The sequence below is a fragment of the Daktulosphaira vitifoliae genome, unplaced genomic scaffold (assembly GCF_025091365.1).
Source record: "Daktulosphaira vitifoliae isolate Bord-2020 unplaced genomic scaffold, ASM2509136v1 Scaffold_1, whole genome shotgun sequence".
NCBI lineage: Eukaryota > Metazoa > Arthropoda > Insecta > Hemiptera > Phylloxeridae > Daktulosphaira > Daktulosphaira vitifoliae.
This window is the reverse complement of record NW_026099572.1, coordinates 12,788,617-12,804,432: the sequence shown is the minus strand read 5'-3', so window position 1 is coordinate 12,804,432 and position 15,816 is coordinate 12,788,617. Positions and strand designations below refer to the sequence as shown.

Genomic DNA, 15,816 nt, shown 5'->3' with positions numbered 1-15,816 from the left:
ATGTTATTTTTGTGATGGTAAATAAGATAATTTTCTTTATAATAATTGTTCGATGTAATAAAGCGAATCAATAAATATTAATTGCTTGTCGTATATACAATGTAAAATACTTTCAACAAGTGTTGACAAGATGACAATAACACAAGTACATTTAAATTAACCACATAAAGTATAATAAGTGCATAGAATTTCAACTCAACTGACGGCTGGATCGTTTAGAGTTATTTTCATAAGCATATGGTCCTTAAGTTATTAGTTGTTTAACTGAAGTAGTAGGTCATTAAACATTTTATAATGATAATAATGATGTTTACCCTTCATAATAATTACGGAAAAATTATATATTATTTTGGGTTTGAATTACAGTTAACACACACACCATTAAATTGTAAAAACACTGTTTTAAACGCGTCCTTGTTGTAAACAAATTGTAATACAAGAAAATACGAGTATTTTAAGATAAATGATCGACCTCTGATGACATTTCAAAAGTTACCAGTTAGTAAAGAGTAGTGAAAAACGTATCATTAATGTAAACTCGTTTAAAGTTTTATTATGTCATCTGAAACACGATTAAAATATTTTGAAACGTACAAATAATTTACTATCATTTTAGTTTGGTCAAGTCAAAGTCAATTTTATAATCATGCTAAACGGCGTATTTCATAAACAGAGATATAAAATCTCTCTAGTGATTTTTAAAAAAATTCATGAGTTACCATGTATATTTATAAAAGTGACACGTCTAAAGATGTTATTCAGACAAAAATGACGTTATGTATCAGTAAAGGTCGTTAAGTTATTCTTAAAATAAAAGTCCGAGTGACTGAAGGAAAATTGTTCTTTGTTAATATATTTTGTACTTTATGTAATAAAAAAAATTGCAAGGTAACGTGTCCACTAGTCACTATCACAACAAATTCTCTTGTACAAGTATACACGCACGGACGAGTGATAATAAAAAATGAAAATTGCGATATTTCTTTCAAAGTGATTTACGCGGTACCGTGTAGTTATTTGTTATTAATAAATAAAATTAATATTACACTACTCATGTTGGCAGAAAACAGAATAATCATCGGCTATTGACTATTGGCTATTGTGCGACGGCTATTTTATGGCGCAAGACATTTTTGTACATACTATTAAAAAGTAAAAATGATAATAATAATATGTAGTCGCGGTATTTGACCATGACATACTCCAAATTAAAATCATATTCTGTTGCACAAACACGCGAGTATGAACACAGCGCATATTGCTACCTACACAATGATTGATGTTGTCTTGTTGTTTTACTTAAAAAAAAACCACCGTTCGAAAATCAAAGCGCCAATAGAGTCAGGGAGAAATGTGATGGTACGTCCGAAAGCGCATCTCAAGTGTACTAAGTACGTATCGGATACTTGTGCGATACATACAAGAGTGTCTTACAAACTGAAAACGATTAAGCAATAACATTGAAGGTCGCGAACAAATTCCACTTTACACGATGGCCTGTGATAACGTTGAACCGCCGACGGGATATAATAACATCGTTTGATTTAATACTAAATAAAAAAATTGTAATTAGTAGTCGAGGAGGCAGAATGTGAAAATGGGACGGATTCAGAATTAAATACCGGCCGTCTTAAGCCCGTAATATATTTCACTATTGAGAGTGCAAGTGCAAGTTCATTGCTCCAAAGAAGACAGTACAGTGAATGACCCCCGAACTAGTATTGAAGTGTTTCGACACTTATCCAGCATCTCATAATTTAACATAAAACTATGATGGAGTTTATAAAATCAACACAAATGTTATAAAAATTCGTTTTGCAACAACAGATTATTTTAATTAATGGCAATTTCGTAATAAATAATATACGATAAGTGATGAAACTAAAGTTAAAAAATACGCAATACGAAAATCATTTTGTTTTTTTTTGCTTATCAGGATTAATGTGTACACTATTTGGAATTGACAATTGTAAAATTCAAAGTGTTCACTGTTTAGATTTTCCATCAAAAGATGTTGCTGGGGAAACACATTTGTTTGTAGTATTTTTCAATCATATAAGAATAAAAAATTTATAATAAATTAAAATTTAATTTATTTATAATTCATCATTATACTAACATAATAATAATTTCATAATTACAGTGGTCTCAGTGGGGTTCTATTGTTATAATTATTTTGATTAAAATTTAATCAAAAACAATTTAAAGAAATTTAATTTCCTAAAATTAATATACAATATTATAGTAGATTTAATATATCGTTTTAAGTATTTTTAGTATTTTTTTAAAATTAGGAAAATTAAAATTTATTTACAATATTATATTTAGTTTGTTAATAAAAAATAATCGAATAAAACAAAAATGGAAGGCATTCTTCCACTCATTTTAAGCTTCTTCGGTCACAGTAAAATTATTTTAATAATATATAATTAACTAGTCATTTATTGTTTCTAATTATTGTTTTATTAATTTTGTGTCGTATTCCAGTCAAAATGATGAAATTTTTAATGACGGAATTGTAGACAAATACATTTTGGTTTAGATATTGTGCTAAATTTTTGATGATTGATAGTGTACAATACAAAACATTTGAACAGTGTTTTGAATATTTAAAAAAATAATTTAAACGTTTTGTGTTTAGGCGCTCCAGGAATATACTGGAAATATTTTTATTTCCAGTATTTTCTTTAGCAGTTCCTACAAATTTTCTGCAAAAACATTCAACAAAATAAACCTAGTCAGATGATTTAGTCATATTTATAGAAGTATATTTTTAAATTAATTATTTCACAATCATATTAAAACAAGATTTTTTAGATAGAATACATTTTATATGTACAATTGCATGGTGTTAATTTAAGAATCGTTGAGTGAAACAAAACCGGATCAGTTTCAGCTATAGTTGTTAAGGTATACTATAAAGTGTGTTGACACATGTCACTACCTATTATAAAAACCTGATATTGACTTGCTCCTGTTTTAAATTTTATCACAGATATTGTTACATAGACTTATTACATTAGAATATTTAATACTGTATGATTATGGCTGAAATTATTAGCCAGAATTCTAAAAATACTAGTTTAATCTTCAAAATGAATGTTTAGTAATTAATTAAAATTTTCAAGTTATTAGAATACAGTAAAATATTTATAATTAAAAAATAAATAAACAGCCACTTCGGAGATTCAACAAGGGCATATGTCTATGACTTATCGATAGACTTTCGCAAAACCAAGTTCATCGGACCGGAATAAGAAACACACTCATTAATTGGTATTCAAGGACCATTTTATTTTCGCGACGACATTTTAATTGTAATCACAAATAGATAAAAAAAATATATAATAAAAAACATAGTAACAATAATAACAATTTTTAAATTCTACATGCATTGATTTCACATAGATACACTTGTTATTGTAAAAAAACATAATGTTTTATTATTTATTTGGTTATTATTTTCTAGGAAAAACGAAAGCTATGTTGTTACTTTGAACTGGAATTATAAAAACTCTAAAATGTTTGAACAAAAATTTAACTTGACGTACGCCCGAGTTGTTTTATCCATATTTTTTAAGGTAATACTTAAAGTTCTTTTTCATTTATAATTAATTTAAATAATAACACTTCTTCGTGAAACTTTTTGGTAATTTATAAATAGACCTTTTAATATACTTTATCCTCTGAAATTTCTTTAATGATGCGACTGTTAAGCTGAGGTTACCTCCTCTATAACGTGTTCTAAATTGTTTAAATTTTATAATTGGAATATTGTGATTTTGGTGTCATGAAATGTCACGAATTGATTTTACATTTGTTCCGGATAATTTTAATAACTAATTATTAATATAATTTTAATAATTTTAATTTCAAGTGATACGCATTTCAATAATTATGGAAATACGCCTCAACAATTTTTTTTCATTAAGAAAAAAATAGAAAAATTATATTATTTTACAGTATTATTAGTTATAGCAAAGAAGAATTAAATTTAATTATATGGCGTCATTTAGTTTCGAATAATTATTAAAATATTGTTTTGACATTTCGAATTTCAGGGACAACTAGGAATCTAAGAAATTCGAGTTTTTTTTACATTTAAATTTAATTTCCCGTGAAATATTTATAATATGCATAAATTAGTATTTGAGACTCATCTTCGGATGTCCTCATTATTAAAAAACAAATCAATAATACTGAAAAAGTAATGCCAATTTCTTAATCATTGTTAATACCACGACCTCGTTTCGATAATTAATCAAAGGTCAGTTAAAAAAATATACGTGTAAAAATTCCAGAAAACTGAGTAATTTGTTTGTCGATTATTGCAATTAGCTACACGTTAACATATTACATATTGTTTTGCATTGACGTCAGTATACAAATTTAGATCAATGCGAAAATAAATTATTTGCAATTATCTATCCAGTTTTCAAAAAGTTATACTAATATGAAGTACGCATAAATGCTAAAAATCAGTAATCTGGAAAGTCAAAAGGTCTCTCGTTTTAAGGACCCTAATATTACTGGATTCTTTGCATTCCCTTATTGACCTTACTGATTTGCACACAATGGAACTATAGGTCTGAGTACATGGGCAGTTCTTGTCCAACTCTATAATAACAACAACTACGCCACTGGATCTTTGAAACCTAATCAATTTTTTTCTAGTTTAAGCGATTATTCCATAAAACTTAATTACTAAACAAACTAGACGCGACAAATTTGTGAAAAGTTAAGTTTAAAAAGGATTCGTTGATTTATTTACCTATTTAACTACTTAATAAGTTTAAATTTAAACACGAGTGTTGATAAAAGTTTTATGGTTCTTAAGATATTTAACGAAAAGAGTGATGTTTCGGGAAGCATTTTTAACATATTTGATTTTTTTACCAGAAAAAAATATAATAGTTAAGCCCAAAAATCTATGATTCTAGTAAACCGCACATAACAGCTGATGATGAGTCGGCCGGCGGTCTTTAGTTACTTGACGTCGCGGTCGCTGGCCGACGCTGTTTCAAGGACATAACGTGCTTTGCCATTTTCACATTGCCTCTTCTGTAATTTGGGTCAATCTGACTAACTTCCAAGGTTTGTGTATTTCGAAATTCTTTATATTACCTGTGTTTTAGAAAACACTACTATAACAATTATTAATGTGTACGATTTTTTGAAAAAAAAAATGTTTTACACACAACATATAAATAAATAGTCGACCAGCTGACAGATTGTAAGTAAATCTTTCTTGGTTGGTATTATGACTAGTATCTAAGAATTTTTTGAAGAATTCCACTATAACAAGTATTTTATAACAATGCAATTCATCAAGGAAACATTAACAGGCCATCTCTAAACATTGGGTATTTTCATTCGCTAGAAGAGGTCTGGAACATATTGAATTCCTATAAACTTGTAGTTTATGGGCAAGTTATGTCTCGGAATTTGGGCGTGTATGTTTTAAGTATCACAGTACTTAGGTAACATTTGTAATAATGTTGAACGACGATAAACACAAAAAACCACAACCGTCTAGTGTAGTGTGCGTAGAATTATTAAACATTTTGATTTAGACTTCTTGGACTGCTGCTGCACGACGAATAGAATCCGTGATGTTGCGGTTTCCTCGGGGCGGAAAAGAACAGCCATTTTATGTATACGTTTGGGCGTTTTATCCTTTGAGTGTGCATTGTGTTATATTTATTGTACACGATAGTGAGTGTAACGTATGGTACAAGCTGACCTGAAAAAAGGCATTTTATATATTATTGTCGCAAGGCGGCAGTGTCGTTGCGTGTCACCGTTGCTGATTCGGGAAGGCTCCTAAAAAACGTTATGCAACGGCACGTCAGTGTTGTCTACGAGTCGCGTGTATTGTCATTGTTATTGTTGTGACCATCCCGATTTCCCAACAGTCTCGTTAAAGGAAAATACAAATAGCATGCACTGTTAGTCGGCTCTGTCATAACAGCGTTGTGCTAATTCAATTTTATTTATCACAAAACAGTGACAAATATCAAAATTGAGTTAGGAATTTACTTAATAGAAGGACTATGCAATACAAGCACGTCTGTAGTTCGTGACCAACTCTGGTGTCAATATTGCAGACAGAAAAAGCGCATCATTTTTTATTTATATGTTGTTACAATAGTTGCACCAGCCCAAATGAATACCCGCTGACAATATTCTAGTTCACAGAGATATGTATTCTAACGCAGACACGAGCATTGATATTTAAACGCTATTCAATGAGTAGCCCTCAAACAATGAAATATATTTGCCGGCAGTTGTGTCATCGCTCATTGTAAGCGACTCGGCGGTAATGTATACGTTATTACCTATTTAATGACGTAACTACGAAAATCTGTTAAAATTTAAATAAAATCGCATGTTATTGTTTTTTTTTTCAAACATTTTTTGTCATGTTTGAAACGCCTAGGTGATTTAAATGTCCGGTTTCAGCAAATAAAAAAAAAAAAACGGAAATCGTTCACCGCTAGAAGGTTTTGGTCTTAAAACGTTAAACTGTATTGTAATATTTACATATCATTAAGTATTCTCAGTATGGGAAGATTAATTATGAGCACACAAACAATCCGATCTACGTATTTGCACACCCGACTGTTCGTGGGTACTGTCAATTAGATTATGCCAGTGAGTCAATAATTATGTACGCAGAAATTGTTTGACCGGTTACGTGAGTTGTCGAAACTTGGGAATTCTGTGACGGGGTCATAGTCTATCTATTATAATATTAGGTATAAAATATTTTAAAAATTAATAAGAGGAATGGTGCAATAAATACCATACAATTGAAGTTTAAGTACACAGTAACTTGAAAAATAGGAAATTACCACCATAACATTTATATATATCAATCAACTCCAGTTAAAAGTCATACGTGTAGCTTGTCACGTTATGTGAATTCGATACGCTTGTCGTCTGTATAAATTCATGTGTAACGTATTAAATTATTAAGAATGTATTTTTCAAAACTGGACTGTCATGATACTCAAAATATACTCGATTCGTTGTAACCATATTTCATTTTTCTTTTGTTTTTTAACGAAATCTCGAGCTTGTTACATTACTGATGTTTTAATCGTATTAGTTTTTGTTAATATTCAGTATTCAGATGATTTACAAATGAATACTCATTTGTAAATTTTCAATGGACATATCTCAAAATATAGGTAAATCGACAATATTTTACTATAACATCCAAGTCGTGTTGAGTTTTGAATAAAATAATACCAAAAACTAGCTAATTCCGACCAACGACTGAATTGCTTGTTGCGTGTTTCAATATTACAGAATTTCGCGTTAATTAAACTATGATTTCTGAAAATTGTAAAATACAAAAAATAACATTTGAAACGTTTCATTACGTTCGTGACTGGAAATTATCAAAATAGAACATAATCCTTTTATAATATTTTTACGGTGTAATAGTCTTCATGACGGTTGTTAATAACGACTATGACGTTACGAAAAACATTATTGACAACACCAAAAAGTGTTTATATTTTGCTCTCATTTGATTACACAACAATCAAAGTCTCTCTTGTATACTACAATCATTACTGTGATCGATGTTTTATTGACACTCGTTACTCAAAACTATAGACACTTCTCTTTGTGTAATAAGAAGTAACTGTGATTATTTGACGAGCGCTTTTCTATTCGTGTATTCTAGTTTTGATACAAATTAACAATATTATTAATATTGAAAGAATGCCATATTACAACGCTTTTAATAAGATTGCCCGTTAAAATATTATTTAAATGCTTAATTGATGTTTAGATAAATACGAATGTTTTCTTCTTGGGTTTAACAGACGAGTGGCTTTCAGCAGATTGTGTCATTGGTATTATAATCGAAGACCTGACGATGATATGAGTACTCATTGCTGCTAAGTGCAATCAGAGCGAAACGACAAAAACGTGTACTAAATTATTAACATTGTCCGTGTGACTAGCCTGTAAAAGTAGTAAAATGTTACATATATGGCCACAAATCTAACAAAAAAATTCAAGTGAAGACCGTGACACGTACTTAAGTTCTAAATATTGAACGTATAAATTATTGGACTCGTGTAAATATATTATGAAATATTAAATTCTTTTACGTGATCATTATTCTGATAAAATTGATAACATATTTGACATTCAGGAGAATTCAAAGCAATGAACACAACTTGTTGATTAATAATAAATAAAAAAACAACTTCTATTTCTATTATTTTTTACTGTGTTTAATCAATACATTAAGTTAGAACAAATCAAGATGATTGAAGCTATTATTTTAATGAAATATTAAACAACACTGTGCGTTAATGTTTTAAATATCGTAGAAAAACGGAAGCAATACGTAATTTATTCAAATGTTAACGTGACTGTGTACCTATTAAATATTACATAAATTTGTAATGAGGTACTATACAAAATTTATGCCAAGTGTTGCTTTAAGACTATTTTAATAATTTAAGAAAATAATGGATAGAATTATGAATTCAATCAAATAGGTTCATACAGGGTGTACTCTTTTGAGATTCAACTATTAATAATTCACACTTATATTTACACATATTACTATTCAAACCACAACAATCATTATGAATAATTGAATCACAACCCAGTAATTAATTATTTATACTTCGATAAAATCAACACGTCTTATTAATTTACTTAATACTTTAAAAATAAATATATATATTCTATGATAATAATTAGTATTTATGTATCGCTTAACATTTTATTGCTTAGAAAAAAATTTAAAAAGCTTAGTTCAAGGTAGGAATTTAACCTCTGGGTTTTCTGGCGCCAACCACTTAATGAGATATAAAAACATTCACAGAAAAAAATTAAGTGAATTTAAAGAAATATATAGAAAATCCATTGAAAATAAGCATATAGAATATGTCTATATTTTCATGAAGTTATATTGAACATGTACAAAAATATTCATGTTCGGTTATCGTGTTAATACAATAAAGGTGCATTAAGAAGTTATCTTTTGTAGAGATCATTTTTTTCTGATTGATACCTAGACAATAGCCATATTAATATTAAAATATAAATTTATTATTTAAAAAAAGTTTGACCATGACTTATGAATTATTTTTCATCATACAGATGACATAAATATACACTTAATATTCCAATCAGAGATATTAAATTCTATTAACTCCAAGTTTCTTGAACAAATTAATATGCCAGTGAGCTTAGGGACAGAAAAATAATTGTGTTATTTTTAATGTACGTGTTCTGGTTGTTAAGTGGCGAAATGTAATAATTTAAAAAATATATACACTGATAATTGTGAGAGTACGGAGGCATACCGCTTTTGGGCATTAGTGTGATGTTTTTTGGCCGTGATAGTAGCGTGTCGACTAAAAAGTTAAACACGTGAAAGAATAACATAAACGCTCTGAAGTTTGAATATAATGCAAACAAAAATGAAATAAATAAATAATAATAAATCGGCCGAGACGACGACAGGAGGTCGAACAATATTTATGTATTAATTATTATTGTTATCCGGTCTGGCCCTCCACGACCAGGCCCGTTAACCTTGCAAGGACGGTCACCAACACGTAAACACACATATTTATAGGTGAACGGTTCGATTCACGTGAGTAATAATATGCTAAAATGTTTGATTCGAGTGGAATGTGTAGATAGTATTACACAAATAAACAATCTAAACTTTCGGGCATAGGTACATTCTTGAGTTATTTCTTGAGGAGGAGAACATTTTTTTTCACCCCCTACAAATTATATCTTTACTATATATTTATTTTTATCATAGGCTGATTTATCCCTCACATTCTCTTCATAAAAACGTCCATGTTCGGGCAGTTAGTCTTCCGTAGGTAACGAGTTTGAAAAACAAAATGAAGAGAGCCTTATCCACAAAAGTCTTGGTTAGATCCTCATTTTCTCTCCGCTTTAGAGTCCAATAACAGTGTATAATATGATGAAAGTATTTGAAAACTTCATGGCTTCCAAAAAGATTCACTTAAAGTGTTCAGAGAACAAGTGTTTTTGTGTAACTTGCATTGTAATATACGCAATCGTATAGGAATAACTCACACAAAATGACACGGGATTATATGGCGCCCCATAGACGGCGAATACAAAATTCCTCAAAAACCATTGCAAAATACACCGGACGTCCTTGTCCAGCTCTTAGCTAATACGTACTAATACTATATAGGACCTATATTATAGGTAATATTAAAGAATTAAAATTTTAAAACAAAAATCTATGTTAAAGTGCATCAGTTTAGTTTGAATTTTTAATAACTAAAACTCTAGTTTAATTATAGACAAACCATAAATATAAGCAACATATTTAAATATTAAATTGCTTTAAACAAATTTCAATTACAATTTAAAATAAAAAAAAAGTTAATTCGTATTAAAAATTTAAGTAACCTTCTAGTATAAATTAAATTAGTTATTTATGTCACGTCAAAACTAAATATTAATTAATCAAAATTATTAAATGTGGTCCATTAATGTGTGATTTTGTAAATATTAATTTCCAGTACCTATTATAGTTGTTCTAGTTTCTAAAGATTTTTATGTAACCAAATCCATGTTTCCAAATTTATAATAAGTTTATTAAGATTAGGATTTCGCATAAAATTATCACGTTATTGTATAACGAGCGTGATCAATACCGTAAGAATTACATTAATGGTGAAAAGTAATCAAGAAAAATCTTCTAAGTATGAGTTATATATAAATATAATTAAAATTTTTTGTGAAATAATAATCATTAGTTAAAATTGTTTGAAAAAATTATGTATTTAACAAGCTTTTTTTTTTAAGAAAATTAGGAAAAATGCACTTTTAATATAAAAACGAGAAATGTTTTTAAATAAAAATTACTACTTTGAATAATTGCATTTTCACATTATAATTATTATAATTACATTACATTGCAATAGTTACATTTATAACTATTGAAGTAAGAAAAATTTTTTACTATATTAGTTATATATAAAAGATTGGACGAAATTTGTAGTAAAAGTTATTATATTGACCATAAGGTCAATTATCATAATATAACATATTATTTATAATTATATATATAGTTGTACTAACACATCATAAAACTATACGGAAGCTAATGGCCGTAATATTCTTTAACTACTCAGCTGTTCATTCATTATTATCCACAAAATTTAATATCATATAAGATATAATTATGTGACTGACACGTGTGCTAAGTAATTTTATCTGTTGTCATAGATTTTACCCAATTTGGTTTCACTAAACCATACATAAATACGTATGGAAGCTCGTAGGTAGAGTATAAAGGAAAAAAACGGATGAAAGTTGAGATATTCAGTGTCAGCTGTTGGTAATTATATTTCGCCACAGTAATATACACGCCATACAATTGTAAAGCGAGAAATTCTATAATATTCACATGTCTAATAAAGTTCCAACAATTGTAAGCTTTGCTGTCTCCATCGTTCAAATAACACAATCTTGAAGGTGGAATTTTTAGTGAATACACATCCGCAAAATATTAATTATAATTTGTTCATTGATTAACATTTAAAATAATGAAAATTACATTAAATGAATATTATTACGGTACTTAAATGCGTGTGTTATGTTATCGACCGTTAAAGTCTTCAACGAATTAACGTAATTACTTTTTCACGGTTTTCATTAAAATCCCCCGCATCATTATACTTGATCAGATTTATTATTACTGTAACTATAATAATACATCTGGCGTGCTATTCACTAATTAGTAGAAATAATACTTTATTGTAGTCATTGCCAGATAAACGATCATATGGGATGTTCGGCAATGACACTTGCGACAACAAAACACTTTCTACAACCAAATAACGTGAAACATACCCCTTGGGCGACTTATTAATCTATTGGTTCGTTTAACTGTATAAAAAATTATATATATCAAGTACTACAATTATCGTTTCAATTTTAAAATCAAATATTTTGATTCTGCTATTACTTACTATAATATGAAAGTTTTCACAGTATATCAATAAAACCATCCCAATTTTATTATGTAAACAATATTTTTCTCTCTCGCCTTTATTTCAACTATTTGGGATCGACCACCTTCTACTTGACATGATATTCCACATCATTAGCAGTCCTCAAATCACTTCCAATTCTATCCAACCACCTTTTTTCGTTCGTCCTCTTCTTCCTTTAACGTTCATTTCCATAACCATTATTACAGCTTCCGATTTTTCTCTTCTCATAATATGATCTAACCATCTAAGCCTATTTCTCTTACCTTATCTGTGGTCGACGATAATCCTATGTTTCCATTTATATATTCATTTTTTATCCTATCTTCTCTCGTTACTCTATTCATCCATCTAAACATTCTCAACTTTACTATGCTCATTCTCTGCTCTACTTTTTTGACAACCACTCAACACTCTAACCCATAGTTGATCTCACTAGTCTCATAGAACTACCTTTACAACTCATTGATATTCTCTTAAACATACAACACTTCTCTCCACTTGATCAAACCGCCCTTAATTTTATGACTCACATCCTCGTAAATTTATAATTATTTATTTATTATGTTATAAACAGTATTTTTTGAGGTGAATATGAATTTTTAAAACAATACATAAATATGCATACATATATATATATTAAGGTGGTCATTATTTATACTTAGTGATTTATTTTTTAAACAAATTTGATGCCAAGTGATCGAAATTTGGTTCTATACAGAAAATATCAGTGAATTTTGAGCGTCGATGTTTTAATACATTATTAAAACATTCATTATTTTTTAAATTTTTACACTGAAATTGTAGTACTACAAAAATATACGTTATTACCTATTTTTTTATGCATAAGTTTTTAAAAAAAATTTCGTATTTGCAATATTTATAAACGTTAAACATTTAAGACCAAAAAATACTATGTATTCACGAAAAATTAAATTAAACAGTTTTTATTAGTTAAACGTTGAACAACCAATACTACAAAAAATTCGTAAAGCCCTTTTTCTTTAAATTATTATTTACTGCATTATTAATCTGTGGAATTTTTTCTATTTATAATAATTAAAAAGATACATACAAAAAATTTAATTCCTGCATCTTTTTGTCAATTTTCAACCCCTTTGAGGCACGTGAAGGGGTTAACCTAGGACGCTCAAAATTCACTAATATTTTCTATATAGAACAAAATTTTGATCACTTGATATCAACTTTTCAAACTTGTAAAATAAAAACTACCTTATATATTTATATATATATATATATATATATATATATATATATATATACGAATTATTTCAGGGAAATTCGACTCCTACTTCTAATATTTATTTAATATAAGTTGAATAGTAATTATTTTAACTCACATATGGTAGATTTTCAGTCTTTTGATTGAGCCTCAGATCTATAATAGAATTCCAGTTGTTCACCTGCGGTTTGCCATCATCGAGGAAATAGCGACTGTTCAACTGTGGGGATGGCGTATTAGATTTTACAGACACGGTTCCAGAAGAAGGAGATGCCTCGTCCACCAATGATCCTGTGCCCTCACCGCCACTACCACTGTTCGGATGTCGGCTATCGAAGCTACTACTACGGGTGCTAATAGAACCACTGTAAGCCGACGAATATCCAGAGTTATTACTACTACCACCACTGGTCCCGTGGTACTTGCAGCGAATACAGTGTCGGCAGCATCGTGCCCTGGGTATTCGCTCGGGATCTGGATATCTGTGTATGTCGTCGTAACCAGGCCACACTGGTCGAGGTATGCAATACTCGTGTATGTCGACGACTCCTTCTTTTATAGGTGACAACCACGGAGCCATCAACTTTTGACTGGATTTGTCTGAAGATGACCTTGACGAACAGGGAGGTGACCCATTTGACTTTGGGTACTGCATAGGAGGTGGAGACGATTTTTCCAGACTCGAGCTGTGATCCGATTGTGGTTGACTTTCGTAACCGGAACTGACACGACTTTTGTCCCAAGTTCCATGATGCTCGTCGTCCACATAAATTGGGTTTATTCTGTAAATAAGATTTTTGTTTATAAATGACTCTTTGTAATTTTATAACGTAAAATTAAGTTAAATACTAATCAAACTTATGGTGAATTATTTTTTTAATTTAATAATAGAGATAATATTCTTATTTTTTAGCAAACAAATACCCATCGGTAATATAACTTACACAATATTATGCATTTAACATTTTAACTCAAAAACAACATTTTTAATTTTACATAATTTTTCCTTGTTCCAGCTTAATTAACATGTATGCATTAATTAAATAAAATCATGTATTATCACTTATAATAAATTTATATATTGATTTAACATTTGACAGTAACAATATTTCAAAATATTGGTGGAAGCTTGAAAACGCCCATACTACATTAATAAATCAAAATATCTATTGCCTATAATTAAAATGCATAGATCAAACATGATCCAGTCAATGAGACTTAAACACATACAATTAAATTTTTTTACATTGTACCTATCCTGAAGTAAGTTATATAAACAATTTTACTTTTACTGGCTAATAAAAATTAATCATCTAGTAGATTTTATTTTACGTTAATAAATAATTCACCAACTCGTCAAAATAAAGATACTGATTACTGTTTTTAATTCAATTGTATAAAAATTGAAATAGCACAATAGGATCGAGTAAAAACGAAAGCGTAGACTTATTGTAAGAAGTGTCATAATTTTTATTTAAAGAAATTTGTTAAGTTCAAGATTGAATTAAAAGTTTACCTTGAAAAAATAAAGTATCGTAAAACATTAATGTACATGAAATTTAATGGAATTTTCGTAAGTATGCACACAGGGCGGTTTCTTTATCATCGACTACTAGATTTCTTCTATAATAATAAAAATAATAATAACAGGCCTTAAAAATATTTAATTAGTCAAAAATCAATTTTTTTTTCTCAATTATAATTTTAGGAAATACTTAGTGGTCAACAATAAATCTTTACTAGTTAGTTAAGCATCTTCATAATCTATACCTCCATGCAGTGAAAGGTTAAATGATTTTTAAAGATTTAAAATTCATTGAATTTGTTTTCATGTAATACTAAGATGCAAATTTATTAATTTTTAAGCAGATCATTACTGAGCAGTCAAACTACATTTGATAACAACACTTAGTTAACAAAAATAAAAATGCATTTTTCCTTAATATTTTAATTCAAAATCGAGAAAGCTATTAACACAGTAAATATTATTAAATAATCTTGTCTTACGATATAAAAAATTACATTTGGTATTCGTAGAGAGGTGATTTGAATTTGATGTTATTTACAATACATAAAATGATGAACAATATATAATTTAGATTAAACTAACTGGCAAAATTATAGAACTTGTACTAAACATAAAAATATTAATAAGCTATGCGCATGAAGTTTAAATAAAAGTTTATAATTTAATTACTCAGGTTTTTCAATAGAAAATCCTATGAAAATAGAGCTCAAAAATTTCTTTTTCAGATTCAGTTTCAACCAGTTGTTGCTGTACATCTTCTGATTCTGATATTTCTTTCTCTAATTCTCCTCATACATTACTTTGTTTTGTTAAAAATAAGTATAACAACAATGTCATAATAAAAAAAACCCAGCACTGGGGGGTCGCGGCACAGTTGTGACGTGGTATAGTTGGATCAAGTATAATGATATCTGACAGTGATTAAAATCACTATCAAAAATAAACGCTTCGATGCAAATCTTTAGATAGTGTTTAATTTTAAAAAAATTGGTGTTTTATTCCAAAAGCTACTTGAT

At 28.7% G+C, this 15,816-nt stretch overlaps 1 protein-coding gene across 2 annotated transcripts in view; it reads right to left on the bottom strand.

Annotated features, from left to right (window-relative positions):
- The window catches only part of LOC126894734 (uncharacterized), a 35,406-nt gene that overhangs the window by 5,518 nt on the left and 14,072 nt on the right, over positions 1–15,816 (bottom strand). For both annotated transcript variants that reach the window (XM_050665954.1, XM_050665956.1), the window contains one exon: positions 13,391–14,054. In XM_050665954.1, the coding sequence (XP_050521911.1) occupies positions 13,391–14,054 (664 nt within the window). The remainder of the gene's footprint in view (positions 1–13,390; positions 14,055–15,816) is intronic.